Here is a 25,143-nt window from a genome sequence, read left to right as displayed (position 1 = left end):
AGTTATGAATTGTAATGTGCGGTGCATGAATGGGGGAACCTGCAATGATGATTCATGTTCCTGTCAGAAGGGATACACTGGAACTCACTGTGGACAACGTAAGTATATATTTATTAACCATATCTATAAGTAATATTAAAAAAACAGCTTTATGAAGAAAAAAAATGTAAAAAAACCTAATATAGCCATGTACTCACATTGCTTTATTACTAACCATACTTTTACATTTCCTTCCATTCATCATCACCATTTATTTATATAGCGCCACTAATTCCGCAGCACTGTACAGAGAATTCCTTCACATCAGTCCCTGCCCCATTGGAGTTTACAGTCTAAATTCCCTAACATACACACACACAGAAAGAGACACTAGGGTCAATTTTGATAGCAGCTAATTAACCTACTAGTATGTTTTTGGAATGTGGGAGGAAACAGGAGCACCCAGAGGAAACCCACGCAAACACAGGGAGAACATACAAACTCCACACATGGTCGGGAATTAAACTCATGACCCCAGTGCTGTGAGGCAGAAGTGCTGCTCCATTGCTATCATTCTTTGTTCTCACTCTCCTCATATTTGTTCTCATCTGTACTGCTGCTGGCTCTGCACAATTACATATTTAAAGGGAAATATATAATCTGCACAATTACATATTTAAAGGGAAATATATAATGGACAATGTACTCCGTACTGTAAATTATAGGTAATTAAGTAACTCAAGAGTTCTGTGACCCATACATGCTGTCACATATATCTAACATGCATTCTTATATCCATAACAATAATAAAAAATTTCAATACTGATGTCTAATATACAAGTAAAGGGGTCATCTTAAAACTGACTGTTTGTATAGATACCACTCATTATACACCTATAACATGGGGGTTCACTTTGGTAATATAGGCATACATTATTCCCAATACATTTATTTCCCTTAATGCATAATAACATCTGCACAGATCATTACTGGATCATGCTGGTTTTGGTAGCCCACACCCATTGATATGACTGCATGTGTGGCAGTTCTGGCAAATTACATTATAGCCCATGTTTTTAAATGTGTTGTTACAAATACATCTTTCACATGTAGTTAATTAGCCTAACCAACAGGTTCAGCACTATAATGCTTTCTTAAACCTTTATCACAACATTGATTTTATGGTTTGCTGATGGCAGGGCCCGCTTTTCTAGCCCTTTTTAGTAGCATTACTGTGTTTATTTTGTTCGAGTTATGATTTTTTTATGTAAATTCTTTGATTGACTACATGATATGATTAATCTGTTAATGTGGCCCAAGGATTATACCATTACTTTACAAGATACATATAGGTACCCAGTTTTTCGCCACACGCAGTGACATACTAATGATAGCGTCAATCAAAAAGTCAATAAACAGTTCATCAAAAAGATACAGCCATCCATGTAGCATGATTTATAAAGTGAGACCGCAATTACAGCAAGAACGACACGGTATGGCTCGACAATGACAATGCTCTATTAAGCTGTCCATAAATACATAATAATACAGACACCTAATCTTTGGTGGCTTTACAATGCAAACCTCCTAAACTCTTCTGGGTTTACAATGCAGACAGCAGATTTCTAGTGATGACAAAATGCAGACCTGTAATGACTTTGTGTTGTAGACTCCATATATCTGGGGCAACACAATTCAGACCCCCAAAGGAACGGAAGAATCATTTCTCAAAAGAAATTAATTTGGGAGATTGGTGTACCATTATGTGTATACTAATGGTAAAAATTTGTATCTATTACCATAGTAATGGTAATGATGTGCGCACCACATTGTTCTTTAGAGCAACGCGGGGAATAGAATCTGCCCCTTAGAAGTAGGAAGTTTAGCACCTGGACAATAAACATATGTTTAAGGTATGAAATAATGTACATATGTAGCTCATAGTTTCATTGTTTATACACCTGTTTCCAGGCCCATGGATCACTTCACATTCCTTAGAACTCATTATATATGTCTCATATTTCTATGGCATATTTCTATAAAGTGAAAGCTTAAATAAACTGACATACTGACTTAACAAAACTTCTTGATATATATAGCATAATTTAGTGTGTTTAGTGTGTTTTTATACCATAATATTTGTTTACATCCTGCCCTTGGCTAGACATATGATGCTATGGGGATTGAACTTGGCCCTTGAGGCTATGGGTGACAGCCAATATCAGATATCTAATTAGTCTGCATCCTCATGCTATCATGGTCTCCAAGTCTGTTTTATTCACTGCACTTTTCTAGGTTCATCTTGGCATCTTATTTGGGGTGTTGTCAAGCTTGGAATCCTTATAGAAAGGAAACCATTTGTTAGAAAGTACCACAAAATAATAGGAAAGAGAGAAAATTCTCATGACCAGAGAGTGGGAAGGGCTGGGAAAATTTCCATACCAATTTCCCATGACCATAAACTCTCCAAAAATGTTTGATTTCCCACATTCAGACAGATTAGGACATTTTCTAGTGTTGCTTGACAAAATGGCTATGTGATAAGTCAGTACTTGCACATGTAAACTTATATAATCACTCTGCTTCAACTGCATTTTAGTTTTGAGTAATCAAACATTCGATTTAAAAAAAAAATGTCCTCATCTTTTTAAGTCTACTAAAATCACCCATATCCATTAAATGCACTGATTTACTGCAGCGTTCCACAGGCTTAAATATATCCAGATACTATCCCTGAATATATGTGTGGAATACATTAGTTTTTTATGTGTTTTGAATTGACAGAAACCCACTTACATTGCACTATGACAGTGCCATCTCACAGTTCTCCCTGGATTTATCAAGATCAGGGGGTGTCTACAATGAGGTTTTGCTGTGTAGAGAAAAATAGGGAGTTAATTTTAACTGATTCTGCAAAAGTCTACATTTGAGGTCTCTACCTTGTTATGTGATTGTGTGATCTACACACTACAATCTAAGTATCTAGCATTACACTATTTTTGAACAAATTTCGAGTAATATTTGTAAGACTACTATTTCAGGTGCCGCCTAGGGAAGCAGAATGATCAAACTCATTACAGACTAAGATGGCTCAAAGTGCGGTAACCCATATCAACCAATCAGATGTTTGCTTTAATTTCAATTTGTACCAATCAAAACTTTTTGCTGAATGGCTGCTATGACTTACTACTCATTTTCACTTTTGCATCACTCAAAAGCAAAAGTAGTGTTATCTGTTTCTAGGAAAACATGGTTGTAAACACATTTAATATTCTATGTAGAAGTAACAGTATCTTCCTATGAATTTGGTGTATTTGAATGGAATCAGTGCTTATAAAGGGAATTCCCTAAACAAATTGCTTCCAGCCACACAAACATATTAAAATAGCTTGTTGGTTTCTTTCTATTATTCATTTCTAGTAAGGGGAGTCTTTCCAGTTTGAGATTCATCATTTAAAACAGTTGAAATAAATGAGAAGTATCCCCATATTATTTTTGCACTAAATCTAATATCAATTTTAACAACTTTATCTTTTGCCACTCGGTGTATGTTTTGATGATGATGATTAGCACTGTTCACAAATAATAACAGCTTCTCAACTTTTTTCCCTAAAGCGGTCTGTGAAAACGGGTGTCAGAATGGAGGACGGTGCATCGGGCCCAACAGATGTGCTTGTGTTTACGGCTTTACTGGTCCACAATGTGAAAGAGGTAAGATAACTACTTTATACCGCTACATACATTTTAATTTTGATTGGTATTGGGATAATGTATGTTGTTTCTGTAAACTATAAGTAGATAGTAGACGATTTCCATGACCATACAAAAGCCTGAGGCCACAGTTTTAGTAAACTTTGTGGTATATTTACTAAACTGCGGGTTTGAAAAAGTGGAGATGTTGCCTATAGCAACCAATCAGATTATAGCTGTCATTTTGTAGAGTGCACTAAATAATTGATAGCTAGAATCTGATTGGTTGCTATAGGCAACATCTCCACTTTTTCAAACCCGCAGTTTAGTAAATCTAGCCCTTTGTCTTTACTATGTTTGCCTTTTCTAACACTAAGTGACACACATACCACAAACTTAGTCCATAGATCCTGATACACTGATTAGAGATTCAGGAGGTGTGGAGACACAGTGGAACCGGTACAATACACTGGTGGTCGTCACTACTGAGAACGAGTGTCCATATTCCCAATAATACAGTGGAACAATTCACCAATAATATTATTTAAAGGAATTTATTTTATTGCTATAAACACTAAGTTACATTCAGGTTGTTAGTAGTGTGCCACAAAAGATACAAAACTAGGGTCTATGTTTTTAAATATATAGAATGTGTTTAATTAACTAGTCACTATATTTTTATTCAGGTATGGGATGTATTAACTTAGGACTTAAGGTGGCCACATGTAGCAATTTTATCAGGCAATCTGGCCAATGTAGGCCAAATCGATTTGAAAATTGCCACATGTATAGGGGACTACTGATCAATAAAGATGGCAAATAACAAATAAAATCAATTTTATCGTCAATAATACCTGGCTGAGAATGCAGTCAGTCAGTGATCATCACTATGTCATCAGCTAACAACACTAATGCAGCCAACTGGGATCTGAACAGTTGTTATGACCAATATGTGGTTAATTTGAACACAGAGGGTTTTATACTTTAATAGTGAATTTAACCAAACTCCCTCCCTTACCTATAAGAATATTTTAGTAAGGGTCTATCTCCTGCAACACCCACCAGTTGCTGTACTGAACAGTGTCAAGGTGCTCACATATAGCTGGGACTTCTGCTGATTACCTTCGGCACTGCAGGGGTCTCTCTGGAGTAGTAGAGATGTACACATCTCAGATAATGTAAAAGGGTTGTCAGAGAAGAGATTCCATATTTGTACTAGCACTGTCGTTTCCGTCCGTTTACTCAAAATGTTTACTAGTCAAATTCTATTCCCCACAATTGGCTCTCATATTGGATCAAAATTCATGAATTACAGCAAATCTTTTAATTTTTGCAAATTTTAAATAAGAAAGTGATCCCCTGAATCCAGATGTTTGAAGAAAAAAATTAATAAAAAAGGGCAGCATTCCCCAGATCTACAAAAAGTCCTTACACTAGACAGTTAAGGCTGGATACCAGTATAATAGTGAGACTGTGAGTGTGGGGGTCGTCCTGCCATAGTGAGAAACAACCCGAGGCTCATCAGCGCAGGGCTAGTGTCACTATGGGGATGTACAAAAACCAGATTAGTGTAGATGGGTCAGCGCTCCCTATTTCCTTGGTGTAGGTATGTGGGTTGCTGCCTGCAGGGGTAGTGCTAAAGGGAAGTTCCAACCCTTGGACGGAAGATATGTAGAAACAATATATAACCCCTAGGCGCAAAAAGAAAGGACAGACAGAAATATGCTGGTGCAAAACGTGTATTACACAGAATAGTCCTGGTGGCAAGTGTGCAGGCAATATCAACCTGGAATGAGTATCCTCAGGTATACAGAGGTAAATGGATATAACAGCAAGTACAGTATGGTGAGGTAAATGGTTGCACACGGATATATAGAAATGCAATAACAATGTCAATGGAGAGATCCAAACATATAAACCAGGGTATGTAGAGGGGCAGGAGAATATAGATAAATGCAGATAGTGTCCATTATAAGCATCCGCCAAAGGGAGGCACAGAATTCTATGATAAATAAATAAATCAACAGTGTGGGATCCGAAAGGCTAAACAAACTTAGTCCATAGATCCTGATACACTGATTAGAGATTCAGGAGGTGTGGAGACACACTTGAACCGGTACAATACACTGAGAACGAGTGTCCATATTCCCAATAATACAGTGGAACCGGCCGAGTTCACTGATAATGATCCACTACTATGAACGAGTGTCCATCATCCCGAAATGAAGAAATGCTGTGTCCGGAAAGTAAATCCCGCAGAAAAGAAGGCGGTAGTGGTACTTACCCAGTAGAAGGGATGTGTTACCTTCTATAATAGTGCCTATGGAGTCCCGCGATGTAGTGTGCGGCTGCCGGGTGTGTAGTGAATATGCGGATAAGTCACGGCTGCGACTATATCCAAGTTGCGCATGCGCATGCAGCTGCAAGGTGTGATGGGTCCTCAGACTGAGTGGTGAGATGTGGTGAAAGGTGCAGCACAGTCTGGGGGGTAAGAAGGCATGTACCCGACGCGTTTTGCCAATAGGCTTCCTCGGATAACTGGATTTTCCTGCCTTTCTCGGATCGCTTGCCACCAGGACTATTCTGTGTAATACACGTTTTGTACCAGCATATTTCTGTCTGTCCTTTCTTTTTGCGCCTAGGGGTTATGTATTGTTTCTACAAAAACCAGATTGCCCCCTAATCCAGATATTACAAAACCCCACTGGGGCTCCCTCCAACCTCCTTGTTAGCTGTCGAGGTCTAGCTCCGAATTTCTGAGTTTGATAAATAGGGCATATTTGCTGTCCTCATGTCCTCCAGCCCCTATAGACACCTATAGAGGCTGGATTTGCAATTGATGAGGCTGGTATCGTCTAATAATAAATACCCTTGTTCCGAGATAAAGCGGTAATCCCCCCCAAAACTGCAGTTTTCGGGGAATTTAAACCTCTTTGGAGGTTCACAAATAGGCCCCCAAGTCTATGTGTGCCTGACAAATGTTCCCTGATATATGCAGACAGTGAATCTGATTCGTCAATTATTGCGGAGTTGGAAACATTTCACCGTTTTAAACAGAATGTTCAGCTGTAACACAGTTGTAAAATACATCCAACCATTGACAAGTAAATATCTATTGCATTATAAGCCTAAAATACTTCTCAATAGACCAAAACCTTTCTCAGAACACAAATACATGACAAGAGAACGCAGACATGTCTCACTTCGAAAAAACAAAAAAAAACTCCAGATGTATTTTTTTATGAGGCTCAGAAATGTATCTGGCACTGGAAAACATGATTTAGCTTGGTCTTTTATAACCAAGTCATAATTTTAGATCCATATTACTCACCGAGATATTGCAAACACAGGTCTCTGTAATTCCTTTTTTCATATCCTCTAATATAACATGATGATTGCCAAGCGTAGTGTCAGATAAGATACTGCGTTAATATTTTTCTCATTTATCACAGTGTACTTTGTATTACTTTGTGTCCTTTTTTTGACCCTGTTCACTATATACTATTTTAATCGCACTACTGCAATACTTGTCCGGTTTGTGAGTCTTTGACCTCAGACCTTGTTGTCCTATACATAATTTTGTTGCAGCAAAACACAATTTGTAAATCAGGCTGACCAGAAAATAGCTACATTATGAAGAGCGTGCAATAATGACCCAACATTTTTGAAAATGAAAAACACTTTAACACAGAGTAAAAATTCTGGAAAAATTATTCAATTGACTAAAACTGACAATCAGCTTATAAACGGGCTATACATTTTTTTTATATAAATTTAAAACTGAATCTAAATACAGTTTATAAGTAGGATTTATTTTCACTATCTTTCTTTATGTGTATGCAGCAGAGCTGGATTTAGACCTCATGGGGCCCTAGGCAAGACACTGGTTTGGGGCCCCCTCCTTGAAAAAATCCATAGCGCTATAGTTTTTTAGCATAACATATACCCCTATTCAGGGGCTGGCTGGCAGACTTTAGCCCAGGGGGCAAGCATATAGCACTGGCCCATAAGTAGCGGCCAATTTTTAAAGGGTGGTCTCACCGCCGGCCCTGGGAGGGCCCTCTGGGGACCGCTGGGCCCTAGGCAATTGCCTAGGTTTCCTAGTGGTAAATCCGGCCCTGGTATGCAGCATCTGCAGCTAAAATACTCTCATGTGAAATGGGTAGGAGTGTTCCCCTTTAAATTTAAAGGATAATTCTGTGTTTAAATAGTATATGTAAGAAAGCTAATATTTATCCAGGGGGTGTGTCTGTGTTTTGGTTTTATTATTTTGATCCCAGAAATACATTTGTACGAGCTTCTGTGAGCAGCAATAAAAATGTGGGTTTGGTGGCTAAAGGATAGACTGCAGTGACATCATAGCACTGTATTTTTGCAGTGAATAAGACTATACACCAAAAGGCTGGATCAAAATATTCTTATACACACATAGGAGCTATTTTATTTAAAGTGGTTCTCTCTCGCTCCCAAGACAGAACTACTTGGCTAGAGTAGCTATAAGAGACATTATGGCAGGTCAAGCCACTTAGTCCTGAGAGGATGGGTCATGAGGGATAAAGCTGAGGTTGATGGGTTTTTAGAAGATTGATGGGTTTTTAGATCATGAGGGACAAATCTGAAGTCAATGGGTTGGAGAATGAAGAATCGTGAGAGACAAAGTCTGAAGTTGATAAACAGACATATAAAACAAGACTCTTGAAGTACCAGAAGAGAAACAAAATTCAAGCTTTGCTTGTGCAAAGATTGGTAGAAATGAGGGCCTTATAAAAGCTGCACACTGTGAGGTATTTTAGTTCACTCTTAGTTCATGCTCCCACCTCCAAGACTGTACCACTCCACATGTATAGAGCACATTCCCATGTCCAATCAGTTTCTCTACCAATCTCAATGCTTCAAACACTCTTTAAAAACTCACCTTTTTTTCAAAGCCCACCAGCCTTCCTCTTATCTCCACCCTTATTAGCCCAGCCTCAGTCTCACCCTTCCCCATAAGATTGAAAGTTCTCTAAAACAGGGCCCTCATGCCAATTGTCTTCTTGTCTACTCCCAAATTGTCAAATTGTGCGAACTTATCTCCTGCATGTTGGCTATGATACCTGTTATATAGCTTGAGTAATAATGTGTTATGTACAATATTATTCTTGTATGTCCATTACATTGACTCTTGGTATGTCTTTTGTATTTGCTCTACTTCACCACTGTATGTCACTGCTGAGTTTTGTGGCACATTAAATAAATGGTAATTATAATTATAATAGTTCTAATTGACTTGACCTTTAGCAAAGCGCTGATTGCAGTAAGTGAAAAAGAATGTGCAGTTGTCAGTGTTATGGGCACTGCCACTTGTCATCTGTAGCTGGTAGTGTGAAGGAACCTATTAAAGTGCACAATGTAGAAACACCAGAGGAAGTGGGGTGTCTCCTGAAACATGGGGCTTTTTATTTGTTACTTATTTTGTCATCTTTAAATTAAAAACTCCTATGAGAAGAATAATATTTTGTCCCAGCCTTATTCAGAGAAAATTAATGTTCAAATACTAGCAGCAGAAGAGGAGGAGTACCCCTGTCTATAAAAAGTAAGTAAGAGGGGATGGATCTAAACCTTATATTCATTTAACTATGTCCTTCACAGCCCTGTATGCAATGATTGTGACAGTAAACTATAACTACGATTATCCATTGCATGCTTGTATCCAACAGTACTGAACATGATCTGTCTCTCTCCTTTGACATTACCACCAAGCTACCTGAAGCCTGGTTGATTGATCAGCTATTTTTTTAATCCTGCCTACACAGAGTAACAGGTGCAGAGAAAGTAGCACAGAACCAAATCTGAAGTGTGAGGAAGCATATCATAGATTCCTAAGAATAGAGCACTATCTGTTGCCAAGAGCAACTATACTAAACAGGACTAGTGGCAGATCTACCATTGGTGCAGCAGGTGCGGTGCACCGGTGGCCATGGAGATAATTAGACCCGCTGCATGGCATATATAGAGGGTCAGGGCCAGTTCCCTGCTCTCTGCTTACCTGCACCGGGGCCCACACCTCGCTAATTCCGACTCTGAACAGGACTATTCATAAAGGGGCCAGGCTGTGCAGCAAGCATTAAAGGGGCACCTGAAGCGTCACAATTTTATCTAATTTTATATTTAAGATAAGATTGTGAACATAAAATTCAATTCCCTGGAATTTGGAAGGACTTTACTGTACCTAGCACCATTATTAACAAGAATGTGCAGCATAACTCCCCCCTAAAATCCTTAATTGGCCACAGCAGCATGGACTGTTTTGTACTAAAACTGGTACAATGAATGTCAGGGGAGGGCTGCCAAATACTCAATTCAGCAGCCTATTAGGAACATTTTAAAGGAAAAAAACGCATGTGGCCCAGTGACCCAGCCCAAGGTAGCCCACTATGGGACTGGTCCGGGGGACATTGACCCCCCCCCCCCCCCCCTCCCCAGCCTTCCCCTAATGAACGTGTTGCTAGAGTGGAAACAATCATGAGGTTAGTCAGCAGAGACCATTCACACATTGTAACAAGTCCTCCTGCCATTGTGTGACCCAGACACGGCCTGGTCAGCCTGGGGCTGGTGTCTTCATGTTAAGGGGGCATGCAAAAAATAAACAGTTTCCGTTCATATCAATGAAGTTTCAAGCGCACATGTAGATCAATTGCTTCAATATGACATCTGGTGGAGGAAAAGCTGTACTGCTTGTAAAAAATAGAAGGTAACTAAGACCTAGCACTTTCGGAAAATAACTTAACGCGTGCATTACATGAAGGGCATTGTGAGGCATGAGGTGTATATTCTAAACTAAAGTTTACAGGCGCTATGTTGCAATTGCAAATGTGTATGTTTATCTGTTTGAGCCTAATATATTTAATGGAAGTCACTCATTTAAATGTGGACTTTTCCTTTAATGCGTTACTAAGGGAACAATTCAGGGGCTTATGTTAAGTTGAATGCAAATTGCGTTTATGGCACTTTTTTACATCTGAGCATGCGCACGCCACTCCTTTCAGAACTAGCGCTTTGTGCACTTGTGCAGAACTTAAAAAGCCTCTTATATGCCAGAAATGCAATTTACATTCACCTTAACATGAGCACCTCAGTGCCTAAGGATGCTGTCATTGTCTAGCTGTTGTTTGACAACACTATTTAGGTCTAAATAGATTAAGCTTTTTCAACTTCTTCATTTATAGGTCACTCTGCTTATATAATGTTTATAGGAAACATTATATAGCAGTGGTTGCACATCAATATCTGCAGCAGTAATAACAATGTCACCTCATTTGAATGATGGATGCACACATGTAGCTTGTGGAGATGCGTGTTTTCACAATAAACAGGCACAGAGCTAGCATTATAATTATCACTCTACCTTCTTATAAATGCTATATCAGCAGGATACATGCAGAGGCGAACGCAGGATTTAGAAGGGGGGGGTTTAGAAGAGAGCTGCTCCATTTCAGCGAGTCTGAATTCTACAGCAGCCGCGGCGCTGTCAAGAAGCATCCGCGGCAGTGCTGTATTATACTACAATACAGCACTGCCGCGGACGCTTCTTTGACAGCGCCGCGGCTGCTGTGGAGTATTGTTGGTTCCCGGAGGGGAGGGGTTTCTAGGGAACCAGAAACCCCCCCTGGGTGAGCCACTGACATGTTTATTTTTAATAAAATGCAGTCATGTAGGATGCAAGCTGGTAGGTTAGTAGGACTGTGGCAAAATTGTCTTTTTTCAAGGGCATTTTCTGGGACTTAATTGATAACATGGTGTAAAGAACAGTGGTTCTGTAACCCATAGCAACCAAACACATATTAGTTTTTTAGCATTTTAGTTTAGTGCTATTACATAGAGCATCATTGTTTTTTAGACCTTCTCATATCCTTATCACCAAATGGGATCAGCATATTGTAGATCCCTATCTGTCAATTAACACAGTTTCTAGTCTAACTTATTATTTTCTGAGAAAGGGGGACATTTGCAATGTAGGGAGGGGAAAATAAAACAGATGTCAAGTTTGAGCAATTCATTTAAAATAATGCAGTGCTTGAAAATAGGCCAAGGAAAATTTGCGGTTCATATGTGCGTAGATTAAGCCACCCGTGTTTTTGTAGTGTTTTCACAAACACTTCTGTTAACATTTTTGTCCCCTCCTTAAACAACCACAACCCCTACGCAGAGAAGTTGTGTGTTTTTGTCATCAGAAAGGGCTGAGAAAAGACTGTTTGTAAGAAGCCCACATAGGAAGGCATGTGGACACCACCAGCTGACCTTCTGACTGTAATTCCTGCACTCAGGAAATTGATTAGTCAGTGGTCTGAACTGTGTCTTTCTCATCTCCAAAGAAACTCTCACCAAGCTTGTGCTACAATCCTACTGCTGTTTGTTGCATTAGCCAAAACACACTCAGCTACAGAAACTAAAAGATGTGTATAATTGGACGATAGGTATAAGCTACGTTGACTTTTAAGCAAACTCTGGTTTGTATTTAAACTTGTCTTATTATAATTTACTGTGTTCTCACAATTCTACCTATTAGATAGGCGTTTGCTTAAATCATTGCTACTTTGTGAACTATTTTCATATTTTCAGTAAATACATTATTTTACAAATCTCAATGGGGAAGTAAAAGAATTCTGTCTTTGTAGCAATTTGTTTCTGAATTAGATTTGATTGCTGTTACTCATACAGTACGGCAATAGCTATTCCCTTACACTGACGTCATACGTTGGGGCACAGAAAGGGTGAGCGCTGATACACACATGTACACATACAGGCACACAGGCACACTCACAGCTACACAGAGTGGCGGCAAGCTCTTGCTAAGCTCATGCCCTGGCTAGTAGACATAATTAACAAGCAAAACATATTAATGTACACAAAGGTACATTAGGACGTATACCAATTTATTTAGAAACACAGGGATACTGTCCTGTTAATTTGCACAGTTACACACACACACGTTTTAGATTTATCATTGCCTCTGGTGTAAGCAGCCCCTAGTAAGGAGACATTTCTTTTTAAATTTACTAAACCCTGGAGAATGTCTTTGAGCCTGGACTTGTTCTAGAAGACAAAACAAGCTCACCAGCTGTGTATATACAAGGGCTGCCGGGCCAAGCAAAACAAATCAAAATAGAGAGCAGGCCACAGGATGGTATCACTTACATCATTCTGAGAGGTTCCTCCACTGAAATATGCAAAGGCAGCCACCAATTGAACCACCAAGCTCTCAGCCTTCACCTCGCTTTGCCATTCAACTGCCTTATATCATCAAAAGTCATTATATGTGGATACATTTAGTAAGTTTAGTATGTAACAAAAGAATCCTATAAATATATCCCTGTTACCAGTACTGGAATCTGCCATTCTGAGCTATAGAGAATAAACTTACGGGCCTCTATATAGTAAACACTGGACATAAATGCTTCATTAACTACTGAACCATAGCAGCAATACTGTGCAGTTTATATATGGAGAGTAAGGGCTTTTACACACAATACAATACCTGCGGTGTAGGCAGTTGTGTCCATCATACAGTGTGTGTTTCAGGTACATTCTGCGCTGAGTATGGAACATACATTTACCATAGAGACCAGTGATCTCTATGGTATCACTCTAACAGGAGCTCTAGCTGCGTCCACTGTGTATTTGATGCATCTGACTGGACTGCATTTAAAATGTTATTGTTTTATTGTTAACTTGTGTGTTCATGCCCTTAGAGCAAACACTGTAAATTACAGCCAGCATATAGTAACACCCCAAGCTAATTAAAATATAAATGAAATGCACCAAATTATTATCCTTGATTTATAAAGTACAAGCACATTACACAGTGATATATTGAGGGGATCATGCTGTAATAAATAATAACATCCCATGACATAAAACAGTAGATAACGATGGTCCTGCCCAAAAGAGCTTATCTTTGTCCCAACTGCCAGAAATGGGAATAATGGTGTCCAGGTGTGGTACGCAGCACTAATGCACATAGAAGTGCAGGGGGCTTCAATAATGTATACCACCAGGGAACGTGGTACAACTACGCCTCCAGTGTGAGACTGCCTCCTCCCCACTATGACCCCTTTTGTGTACATACCGCCACAATGCACAGAGATAATGTTGGAAGGCATGTATTGCCTACTATATAACATTTACACGTAATTGACATAACTTAAAAAACATGCTCACAAACCCATGCTTGGTGGTAGTCTGTCACTTTGCATCATAAAAGCAACTTATACAGGGCCTACTGACAGAACTGGCCTCCAAGAGAAATTTGGGCCTCGGTACCAGGCTGGTGACTTTTCCCACTACCAGGTCCCCCAGGCAGGCCCAGGCCCTGGTATTTTCTACCTGCACAGCCCCCTCCCGCTCAATGCCCCTGCAGACAGACACAATGATAGACAAGTCGGGGAGAGAAACCCGCGGGACAGACAGTCCTGGTTGCATCGTGTGAGAATATCATTGATGGATAGATTGAAATGATGTACAGGGTGATTCAAAAGTCGCAGTACACCCTTTTATTTCAAAAACTCTACAGGAAATTGGGAAACATGAATACTCCAGTAAGATATGGGTGACATGGTCTATCTTTTACGGTATGTACCAAACATGGGCACCATCTTGAAATCGGCCAATCGGCCCAATTCCTGTAGAGTTTTTGAAATAAAAGGGTGTACTGCGACTTTTGAATCACCCTATATATAGCAAAAGCATGTGTAAGTGATTATATTGATAGATATACACAATTATTGTACACCAATGTATTATTACTGTAGTACATATGTGCAGGATGTTAAGTCACTTTGTCTTGACGTGTGTCATAAACTAACACAGTACTAAAATGAAGTTCAACAGACAATTTAGTTTATTAATATTGACTTAAATATACACATTCTGGTTTATGTCTGGGGTTTAATTATTTCCTCCAAACTGATATATTCACTTCCAGGGCTGCTAAGTATCCTGCTATACAGAATGATAATGACAGTATGTATAGTATGCTGTATCCTTGTGTATCTCATAGTGTACAGGTGTAAACACATTAAAACCCATACATGCACAATGATGATTATGAAGTACATACGTGTTGAGTATCTATGCATGTGTCTAATATCTAAGGCTCACACCATTTTATAATAAAACCAGGACACGCATGTAACCCAGACAACAAAATTCACTCCATACTGCCAAATAGGTCCCAAATAAAATATAAAATAGTTATTGGACCATTTTCATGCTTATCTGGCTATTTTATAATCATCAGGAGTATGAATTATGGGAAAATAGTTATTGTACGTTAAAGATTTAAAGTAGAAAAAAAGAATTGTTCTGAGAGTCCTCCCAATACCTCTACTATGGCAAACATTTTGTAGAGTAACAGACATGAAGACCGTCTGAGTTCTTTGGGTGGGGTTATAGAGAATTTATCTGTATAAGGAATGGTGTTAGAGAAGATTTCCTGCTTAGAAGGAGATAGATAAGCAGGAACAGGGGTGAATCTAGAGATTCTTCCTAACAAAGCACCAATACCCAACACATATCAACAAAGCTGGATTTGTACTGCGCTGCTGAAGTTTTGCACTTTTAAAATGACCTCCACAGATTTAAACTGGCTGCATGTGCTGTGATCAGGCAAGTGAAACGCTTGCACTCCTTAAATGGGCATAATGACCAATATTAATATTTCGGCCACTTACCTTTGTGGTCAAAATGGACACTGAGCGTGGCCAGTATAAGCTCTTCTATCATTGATATGAATATTTACATTCAAGTTGAGCAATGAATGGTCTGAGGTTTGGGTTGCATGTGCTTCCATAGTGGGGTTTTTCTCTAGGAAAGAATAAATTTGAATGGGGGATGGGTGTTAAAGAAAGTTAGAAGGGCTTATGCATGTTATATAGGGACTGTTAATTAAGGGGCTATATCATTCTCAAATACTTACATTGAAATAAATTGAAAGAAATGAAGAAAAGAAAGAAAGAAAAGGAATGATATAGTACTCTACCTAAGCCCACCATGTCATCATCAGCAGCAGCTATTTATATAGTGCCACTAATTCCAAAGCACTCTACAGAGAAATCATTCACATCCCCTAACATACACACACACATACACAGACACACACACAGACTAGGGTCAATTTGATAACAGCCAATTAACCTACTAGCATGTTTTTGGCATGGGGAGGAAACCTGAGCACCAGAAGGAAACCCACGCAAACACGGGAAGAATATACAAACTCCACACAGATAAGGCCATGGTTGGGAATCAAACTCATGACCCCAGTATTGTGAGGCAGAAATGGTAACCAATAATCCACCATGCTGCCCTACCATATCTTCTTTCTTTCTTTCTTTCTTTCTTTCTTTCTTTCTTTCTCTCTTTCTTTCTTTTTTCTCTTACTATATTGCTTAGGAGTCATTAATGCTGATTGATCTGCCCCTGTGTAATGTAAATAGCCCTCAGTGTATTTATTTTACACTCTAGAACAAAGACGTGGATAATTGCTCTTATGTCATACAGAGCTCCAGTAACTCTGTGTCTGATTTAAATCAATAGCAGGCTACACTGACTTCATAGTGTCCATTCAAGCTGTCAAAACTGTGTTTGGGACTGTGGAGACAAATAGAAAGAGGCTCCCGCTAAAAATGGAGACAGAAATAAACAATACAATATGTTGTGTCTCGCGGTGACCAATGTTTTCTGTGCTACAATCCATTTTGAATTCCCTGGTGTTATGCATACATAGATTCTCTCCTACAAACAACTAGAAAAAAGGTGTAAACCCAAAGTTACATAAAGTGTTTCTTAGCTCTACTCAAAGTTGCACATAAAGCTTTACAGTATTTGTGTGTTAATTGCAAAATCATTTAGTGATTTCTGTGTATGCAAAAATAAAATTGCATATGCACCCCTCCGAACATAGTTTGCCAACTATGGAGGATGATCTGAAAATTATAATAGGGAGCTATGTGTTTTGAGAGAGTGGGTTAAAGAGTATTCATCCCTTGAACTACATTTAATCAAGACGAGAACCAACAGCTCAAAATCCCCATTACACCATTATGTCATCCACCCCATGACCTCACCTAAATCCCAGAGACTAAATACATAGTTGCCAAGATTTAAAAAGTAACTTTTTATGTAATCCTAGCTGCTTCTAGTAAGTGCATCTAAGTAATTCTAGTGTAGCACTGATTTGGTGGACCTTCTTATACTTCATACATAATCATGTAATATGTTTACCTAACTTGGTTACAATAGACATTTTGGTCATTTTAAATACTCCTTAAATACTATCTTAAAGTTAGAACATAAGATCAGAAAATTTTGTTCAAATTCAATATACAGGATAAATTCAACTGTTCTACACTGTTGTCCATTATGAAAAAGGGCTATTTGATATCTTTGATAATGTGGCAAAGGCCTCTAATGTATCAGCTAATGGTAGTTGCTAACAGACAAAGGTTATATTTTTGACCCATTTTTATAGCATCTTACCTTCAGCTGACCATGCAGACTGCTATTTAATATGCATAGGAGCAGGATGTGCTCACTGCTGCTTTTCCTGATAATAAATTTGAGCGGTATGGAGAGAAATGCGAACTTATGTATTTGGGACATAACAATCTACATACAACATATACCCTAGAAGCAAGCAAATGCCCAAGGGCCGGTGGACACAGGGCTGGCGCAGACTCACTCTCACTGTGCCTTTCTGTCACTGATTGACGTTTGTTTTCAGATTCACTGCTGTCAGCACTAGTGGCTGTTGGCTTTGAAAAGATGGCCGCTGTGTGCTTTAAATGCCACGCCCATTTTTAGTCCCAGTCTGGCCCCGCTTAGAAGTCATTTTGGTAAGTAAATTCTTAATGAAGTGGGATCTGGGAGTATTTCTAGACAATAGAAATTGTGATCCAAATTCTGATGCTTCTTGTTATCTAGATGACTTTTCAGAGCTAAACCTACATTGCATGACTTGAAGGATCCCAGATGTACCGGTCTCTTGTATGTACCATGGGAGCCTAGACACAATTGCAGATTCCTGTACTATAGTTTCCCTTTGCCTTGAACTGAGAGTAAGACACAAGTTGCTGCATGAAGGGGGTGGGGTGATTATGAAGGAATCACTCTGCTCCTACATCTGGGATATTTTACTACCCAATTAATACAGCCATGGGAATTGTTACCCTGGTGAACTGATAGCAGAAAAACGCAACAATCCCCCCTCAGTTTTCTCCAGGGCTTTTCCTGCTTAGACTAACTCCTTTCCGTGCAGTTCTTATGAGACAAGAGGAACTGCATTACTAGACGTACGACAAATGAAATGTCTAACAGCCACTTAAAATTCCTTTCTCTTGATTTAAGCAAAATAAAATACATATACGAGACATACCATTTACTTGCATTTATTTCTTTTCCTATTCATTAAATTGATGTTTTTGTTGGATTGAGTCCATGTTTTCCAGAAAGTGTTGGTATTAAAGGAGCAGTAACACAGGATCTAACAGTAGATAATAGCTGTTTACTTCATACACTACTTCAAAGCCTAAGACCTTATTTGGTTGCAGCTTTAATTTATGTTTAAGATTTATCTATAGCAAGTACTTTAATTTCCTTACACTGTTTAATTCTTCCATGTAAACCATGACAGATTTTTGTCTGTTGGCCCAAACTTTCCGCCAAATATACTTGATACCACTTCCAAGATTATCAAAAACGACATTTATTGGTATATGTACTCCCCTGCAGCAGTATTGGTTTAGTTGCATGATTAACTGACAACACTGATGAATATTGTTTTAGCAAACATTTACTTTCCGTAGTACTACCTACCTCCGGTACTCAAGGGCTCGTGGACATAAGCATCTTTTTTTGGTTTTTTTTTTGGATAAAATACACATTTTGGTAGTGCGATAGCTCACATAAAATGCTTAAGTGCAAGTACTTAGATACAGACACACACATCTTACACTGATGTCTTAGAAAGGCAGACAGGGGAGGGAAGGGGCGTGCAAGCACAGGCCAAGAACAGTAAGGACATATTCTCGTATTGATGTATTGATGATGATGATGACATAAACCGGGCACATATGTTTTTGGTGCAGACCTGGATGCGTCTTCAGGTGCGTCTGGCTCAGTGTACTATGCAGAATACGTCTTTTTTTCAGACGCCATTTAGTTCAGTCAGACTCATCTGCCAAAAAGAACTTTTGTTTTTTGCTGTCCTTGTTTTGTCTCTATTAGTGGTGCTATGTCATCTAAAACTACAATAAGCAGTATCAGTTTATTGTATGCGGGTTAAATTTGCATGACTAAACCAAAATCAAAAAGCTACAAGTGGTTTAAAAACTTATGCACAAGTACAGTTCCTCCATCTTCAGATTTATTGCCATTCTGATGTGAACACACTTGATTGACAGCCACTTCTTAATTAAGTGATCCATGAATATGTATATTATCTAGTAAAGAAATTAATTATATTATTCTATTAATGCTTATAATTACCTGTGGAAACTAGCTATAATTGTATATTTACTTAATGTTTTCTATAAGCTCATGGTACATTTGTTCAACTGTTTATTTAAGAGCATATTTCAGCAACCTGGGAAAAAAGACTGGATCTAAGGGTAGATTCAAGAGTCTGGAAGCTCTGATGGAGTAGGGGGAGAACTACAACTCTGTTGATTTCCTGGTACAATTTATCTTTGGCTGCCAGAACACACAGACTTGGTGGCCACATAATATTATCCTACTGCATACAGAACCATTTTATGCAATTAGAGAGCCCAGGCCCAAAATCACATTAATGAGCCCCACATGCTTGTTTGCTAAATGAGAGGGGTAGCTTGCAGTAGGAGATGGCATCACATATTGGCGACAAAACAGTACAAGAAAAAAGAAGCTTCTCTACTAGTACAGTGGCCCAAAATGCTAGGAGTCTTAGATTTGTTAAATTTGGGGAGTCAAGTTCAAAGCTCTATTATATTATTTTAGAGCGTTATTTAGATCTATAGTTGAAATCATTATGGACAAGTAATTCTTGTCTTCTCAGGACACCAGTGGCAGATATAGAAGTGAGCCCAGGTTAAATGCCTTTTTTATCCTTTTACTAAAACGGACCTGCCTGCTGCTGATGTTATGTTAGATCCCATGTGAATCAGCTCATACCGTAGAAGAAGTGTGTCATGCCTCTTATACCACACCTAAGGTCAGGGTTTTGCAAGAATATTGTGGGGGTTTGAACATGATTTAATGTTTTATAGCTGTCACCAACTGCATCATTATGTCTCACAGTTTTTACAGCTGCAAGAGGATAAGTTACTATTTAATGAGACGAGTGGTTGTGATTTTCTTTTTCTTGGCTTACCATAATAATATGTTTTTGTGTTTCCTTTCCTCAGATTACCGGACCGGACCATGTTTCACACAAATCAGCAACCAGATGTGTCAGGGACAGCTTAGTGGTATTGTGTGCACAAAGACCTTGTGTTGTGCCACCATCGGCCGTGCCTGGGGTCACCCTTGTGAAATGTGCCCTGCCCAACCACACCCATGTCGTAGAGGATTCATTCCAAATATCCGAACTGGAGCCTGCCAAGGTAAACAGCCACAGAAAGATGGCAGAGATCACCTACCACAAAATGCCTACCTTTGATTACACCTTATTGTAGCACTTTTCATTTATGCTTATAACTGTATCTATTGTATATAATACATTGTCTCTGCCTTTTCTATTTTCATATGCTCCACACAATGTCCTCATGCTTCACACATGCTCTCAGTGTCATACTTACTTACATAAGGACAATTCAAAATCATCTTGGAAGCAAGTCCATTTATTTGGAGTGGACATCTGTAGAGCCAGCAACCTGATATCAGAATGGATGGCAAACAAGTTATAAATGGGTTAACTGTGTTATTTGGCTATACAGAGCAGGGAACTTCCAGATTTTCTGTGTGACTTTAAGCAGATCCATGTGAAGCCACAGACTTTTAGGATGCCTTGGAAAAAATATGTAGTTAATTGCTCTACTAATCAAGGTAAATTGAGTCTTGTTTAGAGTTCTCCTTCGCCCACCAGCTGAGTGGCAGGAACCGGTCAATAATCACATGCTCAGATTGGATTTTTGACTCTGTGGGGCTGCACCTAGAATCTTTCAGACTTAGCAGTTAACCCATAGTCAGCTCAGAGGCTCCATGAACTTTCTTTATGTAGCAAAACTGGTAGAAGAAAACTCAGGCAAAATTCAAACATGGAGAAAAAGAGCAAGTATTAGAGTGAATATGGGACAGGTACTGATAATACTAATCTAGGCTTGCGCTATATAAAGAGAGGTCCAAAACCATATAAAGTATTTGTGTGAGTCATACTTAGCTTTTGAAAATGATCAAGGCAAGTGCAGATTGGTCTGTTAAATGCGTTTAATTATGCACCTTCATACAAAAACGGGATGTTGCTAAATGTGATTATTTAAATACAGTTCAAGGGGTGAAGGAGGCGCATTTAGAGAGGTGTTCCCTCAGGGGACTGCATAACATTTTTATGCCAGCAAAGGGCACCTTTAGCATTTTCCAGGCACACTTCTAAAAGCATATTTTGACCAGTGTAATAAAAACATTCAAACACACAAAAGGGATGTCATGAAAACGGTCTCTTTCTCTTGTCACTTTATGATTAATTTAATACATATATAAGACAAAACCTGCAAACCTGTAAAAAGTTGCACAAAGTGCTTTTAAACAAACATTTCCGAAAACTATCATGCAGGCGTGCTTTGGGTGAGTTATTAGTTATGATCAAGTCAGATAGGTGCATTTGCAGAGTTAGTAATGTCAGTTATTAATCTATTCCATCACCAGCCCTCCCTCTATATATTTTTTTTTTTAATGGTAGACTAAATTATATTACTAAAGGGAAAGTATAACTAACAGTCTTCAAACAAGATTGTTGTATTATTTATGTTAGGATTTAGAAACTAATTGAGCATGTCAGGGGAGTGAAAGTATAAAGCCTGGCCCCAAAGCAAGATTTGGGGGATAGACCATTGACCTATTGGGACTGCATTAAGAAATGTTAAGTGGGTTAAAGTAGGAGACATCTTTGATTTATTCCACCATAAACCCTTCATAAATGGTGCAATGTTCATTGTAGGAAAAAATTGCTGTTTTCTTTGTTTTAACAGCTGATCGCACTTTAATAAATAGACCCCATGATATTTAAGTTTAGTTATTTACCGCTACTGTGTACACAGCACTGTGAGTGCTTTCACCAAACAAAGCAAAATATCACATTGTCCTAAATAGCTTACATTTTATCTAGAAAATGAGGATACAAGACAGAAAAAGTAGGTAAAATATGTTAATATATAATGTGATCGCAACAGAATATAGTTTAGCTATCTGGTTGATTTGCTGAATAAATCCTATATCAGTAGATTTTTGAAAGTGTAGATAGATGATTTTTGGCACATACTCAAAGCCAAGAAGCTAAACTTGTGTTTGAATGTGAATAATGGACAACAAATAAATACTAACTCAGTAGTACAACTGCAATCCATCTTCTAAACAAAAAAAAAAAAAGATGGGAATCATTTACAAATGGATGATGAACCACAAAATAGCACAACAGTGAGGTTCACGTCCCAAAATCCATTGAGTACAGATTCAGACCCATGGCTCCATCTAGTCATGTATATCAGTGTGTAGCACAGTGGGCACGCAAGCAATTGTGTGATGTCACAACAGGAGAAATATGGCTTTTGTGCTGTGTATTTGGATGGTGATGTACTATTCACTAGTTTGACTAGCTAACCATAGTTTACTCACATTGCAGAAACTGTCTGCTATGTAAACTTACAGTTCCGAATTCTAAATGGGATAATCCATGAGGGGTTCTGTGGACCTCTAAAAGCACAAAGCTATAGTGCTTTTATATAGGTCACAAAAATCAGAGATGACTTCTAAAATTCCTTATAATTAGGTAGTGGGTTCATTAAATATTTGAATACACAACTTGAAATGAACACTGTAAAAACATGAGAATTTACCGATTATAAGCATCGACATTGGGAAACCCTTTTTATACAGACATTATAGGCAGGAGCTTATACACGTATTATCATCCCTTGTGTAGTATAATGCCTTTTATGTGCCGTTTTCAACTGCAGTAAATTCTCTTGTATAACAAGCTCTTCGTGCTCTTGTAATACTTATAAAGCCATTGTGGTTTTTGATGTATTTGTGCTTCTAAATGTGTCTTGATTTTTTTATGCAGAAACATTGTCGCAGACCTTTCTGTTTCATAGGCCCCTTTATGTTTATGCTAAAGGGGCTATTGCTGCCAAAATTCTTTTACAAGTTTACATATTTGCAATTCACAAATGGGCATAGCAGTCAGAGAGGGTCAGACACACTTTCAATCAGAATGGAAACAACCAGTTGTTAGCAATTATGTCTTCCGGCATTTGTGGGACTGGAATTTTTTTTTCTTTTTAAATTCCTTGTAGTTTGATTTGGACAGACAGAGAGTTACAATGTTATGTGGTTCAGTGACACACTTAAACATAGCAGCTATTAAGTTAGGCAAGGCAGAACAGTATGCAATATGAAAAAGCAAGCAGAGGTGGGGGGTGTTCAGTCCTGGTGATTAGTTACAGACTAGATGAGTTCACTGTACTGGTACAGTAAAACAACCTCATTAATTTAAAGTCAATAGAGCTCACAATACAGTTAGAAGTCTAATCTACATTGCTGTAGATGGGTGAAACGCATATGGTTTCATAATAGGGAAACATAAACAGCATTAGCAAAGATATTTTCAGTGTATCTGAAACTAAATGTTACAGTGTTTAGCTTACAATGAGTTAAAGATAATGTGTAGTCATGTGTTTGAATGAAAAGAATAGTTTGCTTAATATATAATTGTTACACATATTATTATTCATTAGAAGACTTTTCTTGATTCAAAGTACTATAATATACTAAATGGACTGAAAGGTCCAGGTACAAAATAATCATCCATCCAAACCCGTAGTACTTACCCATGAAGGTTCACCCTGTGAATTTTATAGGTGATCCTTAACCTCTTAACTTTAAATAGCTGCAAAAGGGCAATGCATGGTTAGAGTTCTGTCCTTATTCCGCTGTGAAAATTATAATGTTCCATGGCATTTATTGCTAAATCAGTCTACATGTGTGCATAACAATGTAGAGAAGTTCCAGCTCTATGAAGCTGCTGGAGAGGGACCATTATTTCTACTCCATATTTCATGACAAAATGTTAAGGAAGTGATGGAGAGTGACGCTCTCATTAAAGAAATGATATGTCAACTTCCATGATAGGAAGTAATAACTTGGAGGAGTCCTGATCAAAATGAGGATCCCACATTGGACAGAGAGCCTTGAACTTCACAAATCCATCTAGTGGAATGTTGCAAACAGAGAATCCTTTGTAGACTGAGCAGCCACGTTTTGGCGGAGGTTGTAATCCACAGATTAATCTTGCTGGTGTTCTCCACATCTGGTTACATTCAACTGTTCCAAATGCACTGGTCCTCAGATCCTGTGTAGAACCAAATTTAACAATAGCATCTTTGGAAGAACAACTCTAGTTACTCTATTTATTTTCTTTCACTATATTCCCTCCAACACAAGTTACAGTTTTGGCTGCCTTGAAGGACTGCATTAAACTTGTGTGTCCCTTGTTGAATAACTTGCTGTTCATCAACAGCAAGTTTATAACTAGAGATTCATAAGTCTGCAGAGTCTCTCCAAAGGATTTGTAAGCCTAAGACTATATTTAGTAGGTGTGTAACTATAACTTTGAAAAAGTAGGGCAAAATGTATATGCAAATATTTAGGGTATTATATGCTTATACTCAATCTGTATCATTGTTTTAGCGATGTTATACCAAACATGAATTCCTTATTTATAATTTCTGTCTGTTCACAGTTATATGTATTTTTTTTTTAATTGAAATAAAGGCGTCCTATAAATACTGTCATTAAACAAACAATGTTGGTTATGTAACTAAGGACATGTGTCCATTCTGTTGCAGATGTGGATGAATGTCAAGCTATACCTGGCCTGTGCCATGGTGGCAACTGCATCAACACAGTGGGATCCTATGAGTGTAAATGCCCAGCTGGACACAAACAAAGCGAGACCTCCCAGAAGTGTGAAGGTAACAAATTCTGAAGGCTCTCCATGAACAGACCACTTGTTGTCTACGACTATTCCCACCCTTTTGCTCTCACATGTTGTCTAGAAGTGTGATTTTCAATGCTGTTCTTAATAGCTTTACTTTGTATGCGTGAAGCGAGTATGCCAATTCTCCAAGGTTATAAATACAAATACAAATAAATACATATTAAACAGCTTACTTAGAGCATCCACATGTTCGGCGATGAAGTCATAATAAGCGCAGACTCTAATGCAATCATAAATGGCCTTAGAAG

General features: G+C 38.4%; 1 protein-coding gene across 1 annotated transcript in view; it reads left to right on the top strand.

The window, feature by feature from the left end:
• The window catches only part of LOC142146196 (fibrillin-2-like), a 120,321-nt gene that overhangs the window by 49,750 nt on the left and 45,428 nt on the right, over nucleotides 1-25,143 (top strand). The window contains exons 5-8 of the mRNA XM_075204630.1: nucleotides 3-98; nucleotides 3,595-3,690; nucleotides 20,088-20,285; nucleotides 24,744-24,869. Coding sequence (XP_075060731.1) covers nucleotides 3-98; nucleotides 3,595-3,690; nucleotides 20,088-20,285; nucleotides 24,744-24,869 — 516 coding nt within the window. The remainder of the gene's footprint in view (nucleotides 1-2; nucleotides 99-3,594; nucleotides 3,691-20,087; nucleotides 20,286-24,743; nucleotides 24,870-25,143) is intronic.

The sequence above is a fragment of the Mixophyes fleayi genome, chromosome 1, assembly GCF_038048845.1.
Source record: "Mixophyes fleayi isolate aMixFle1 chromosome 1, aMixFle1.hap1, whole genome shotgun sequence".
NCBI classification, from domain to species: Eukaryota; Metazoa; Chordata; class Amphibia; order Anura; family Limnodynastidae; genus Mixophyes; species Mixophyes fleayi.
The sequence above is the reverse complement of the archived record's forward strand: the minus strand, read 5'-3'. Positions and strand labels throughout refer to the sequence as shown.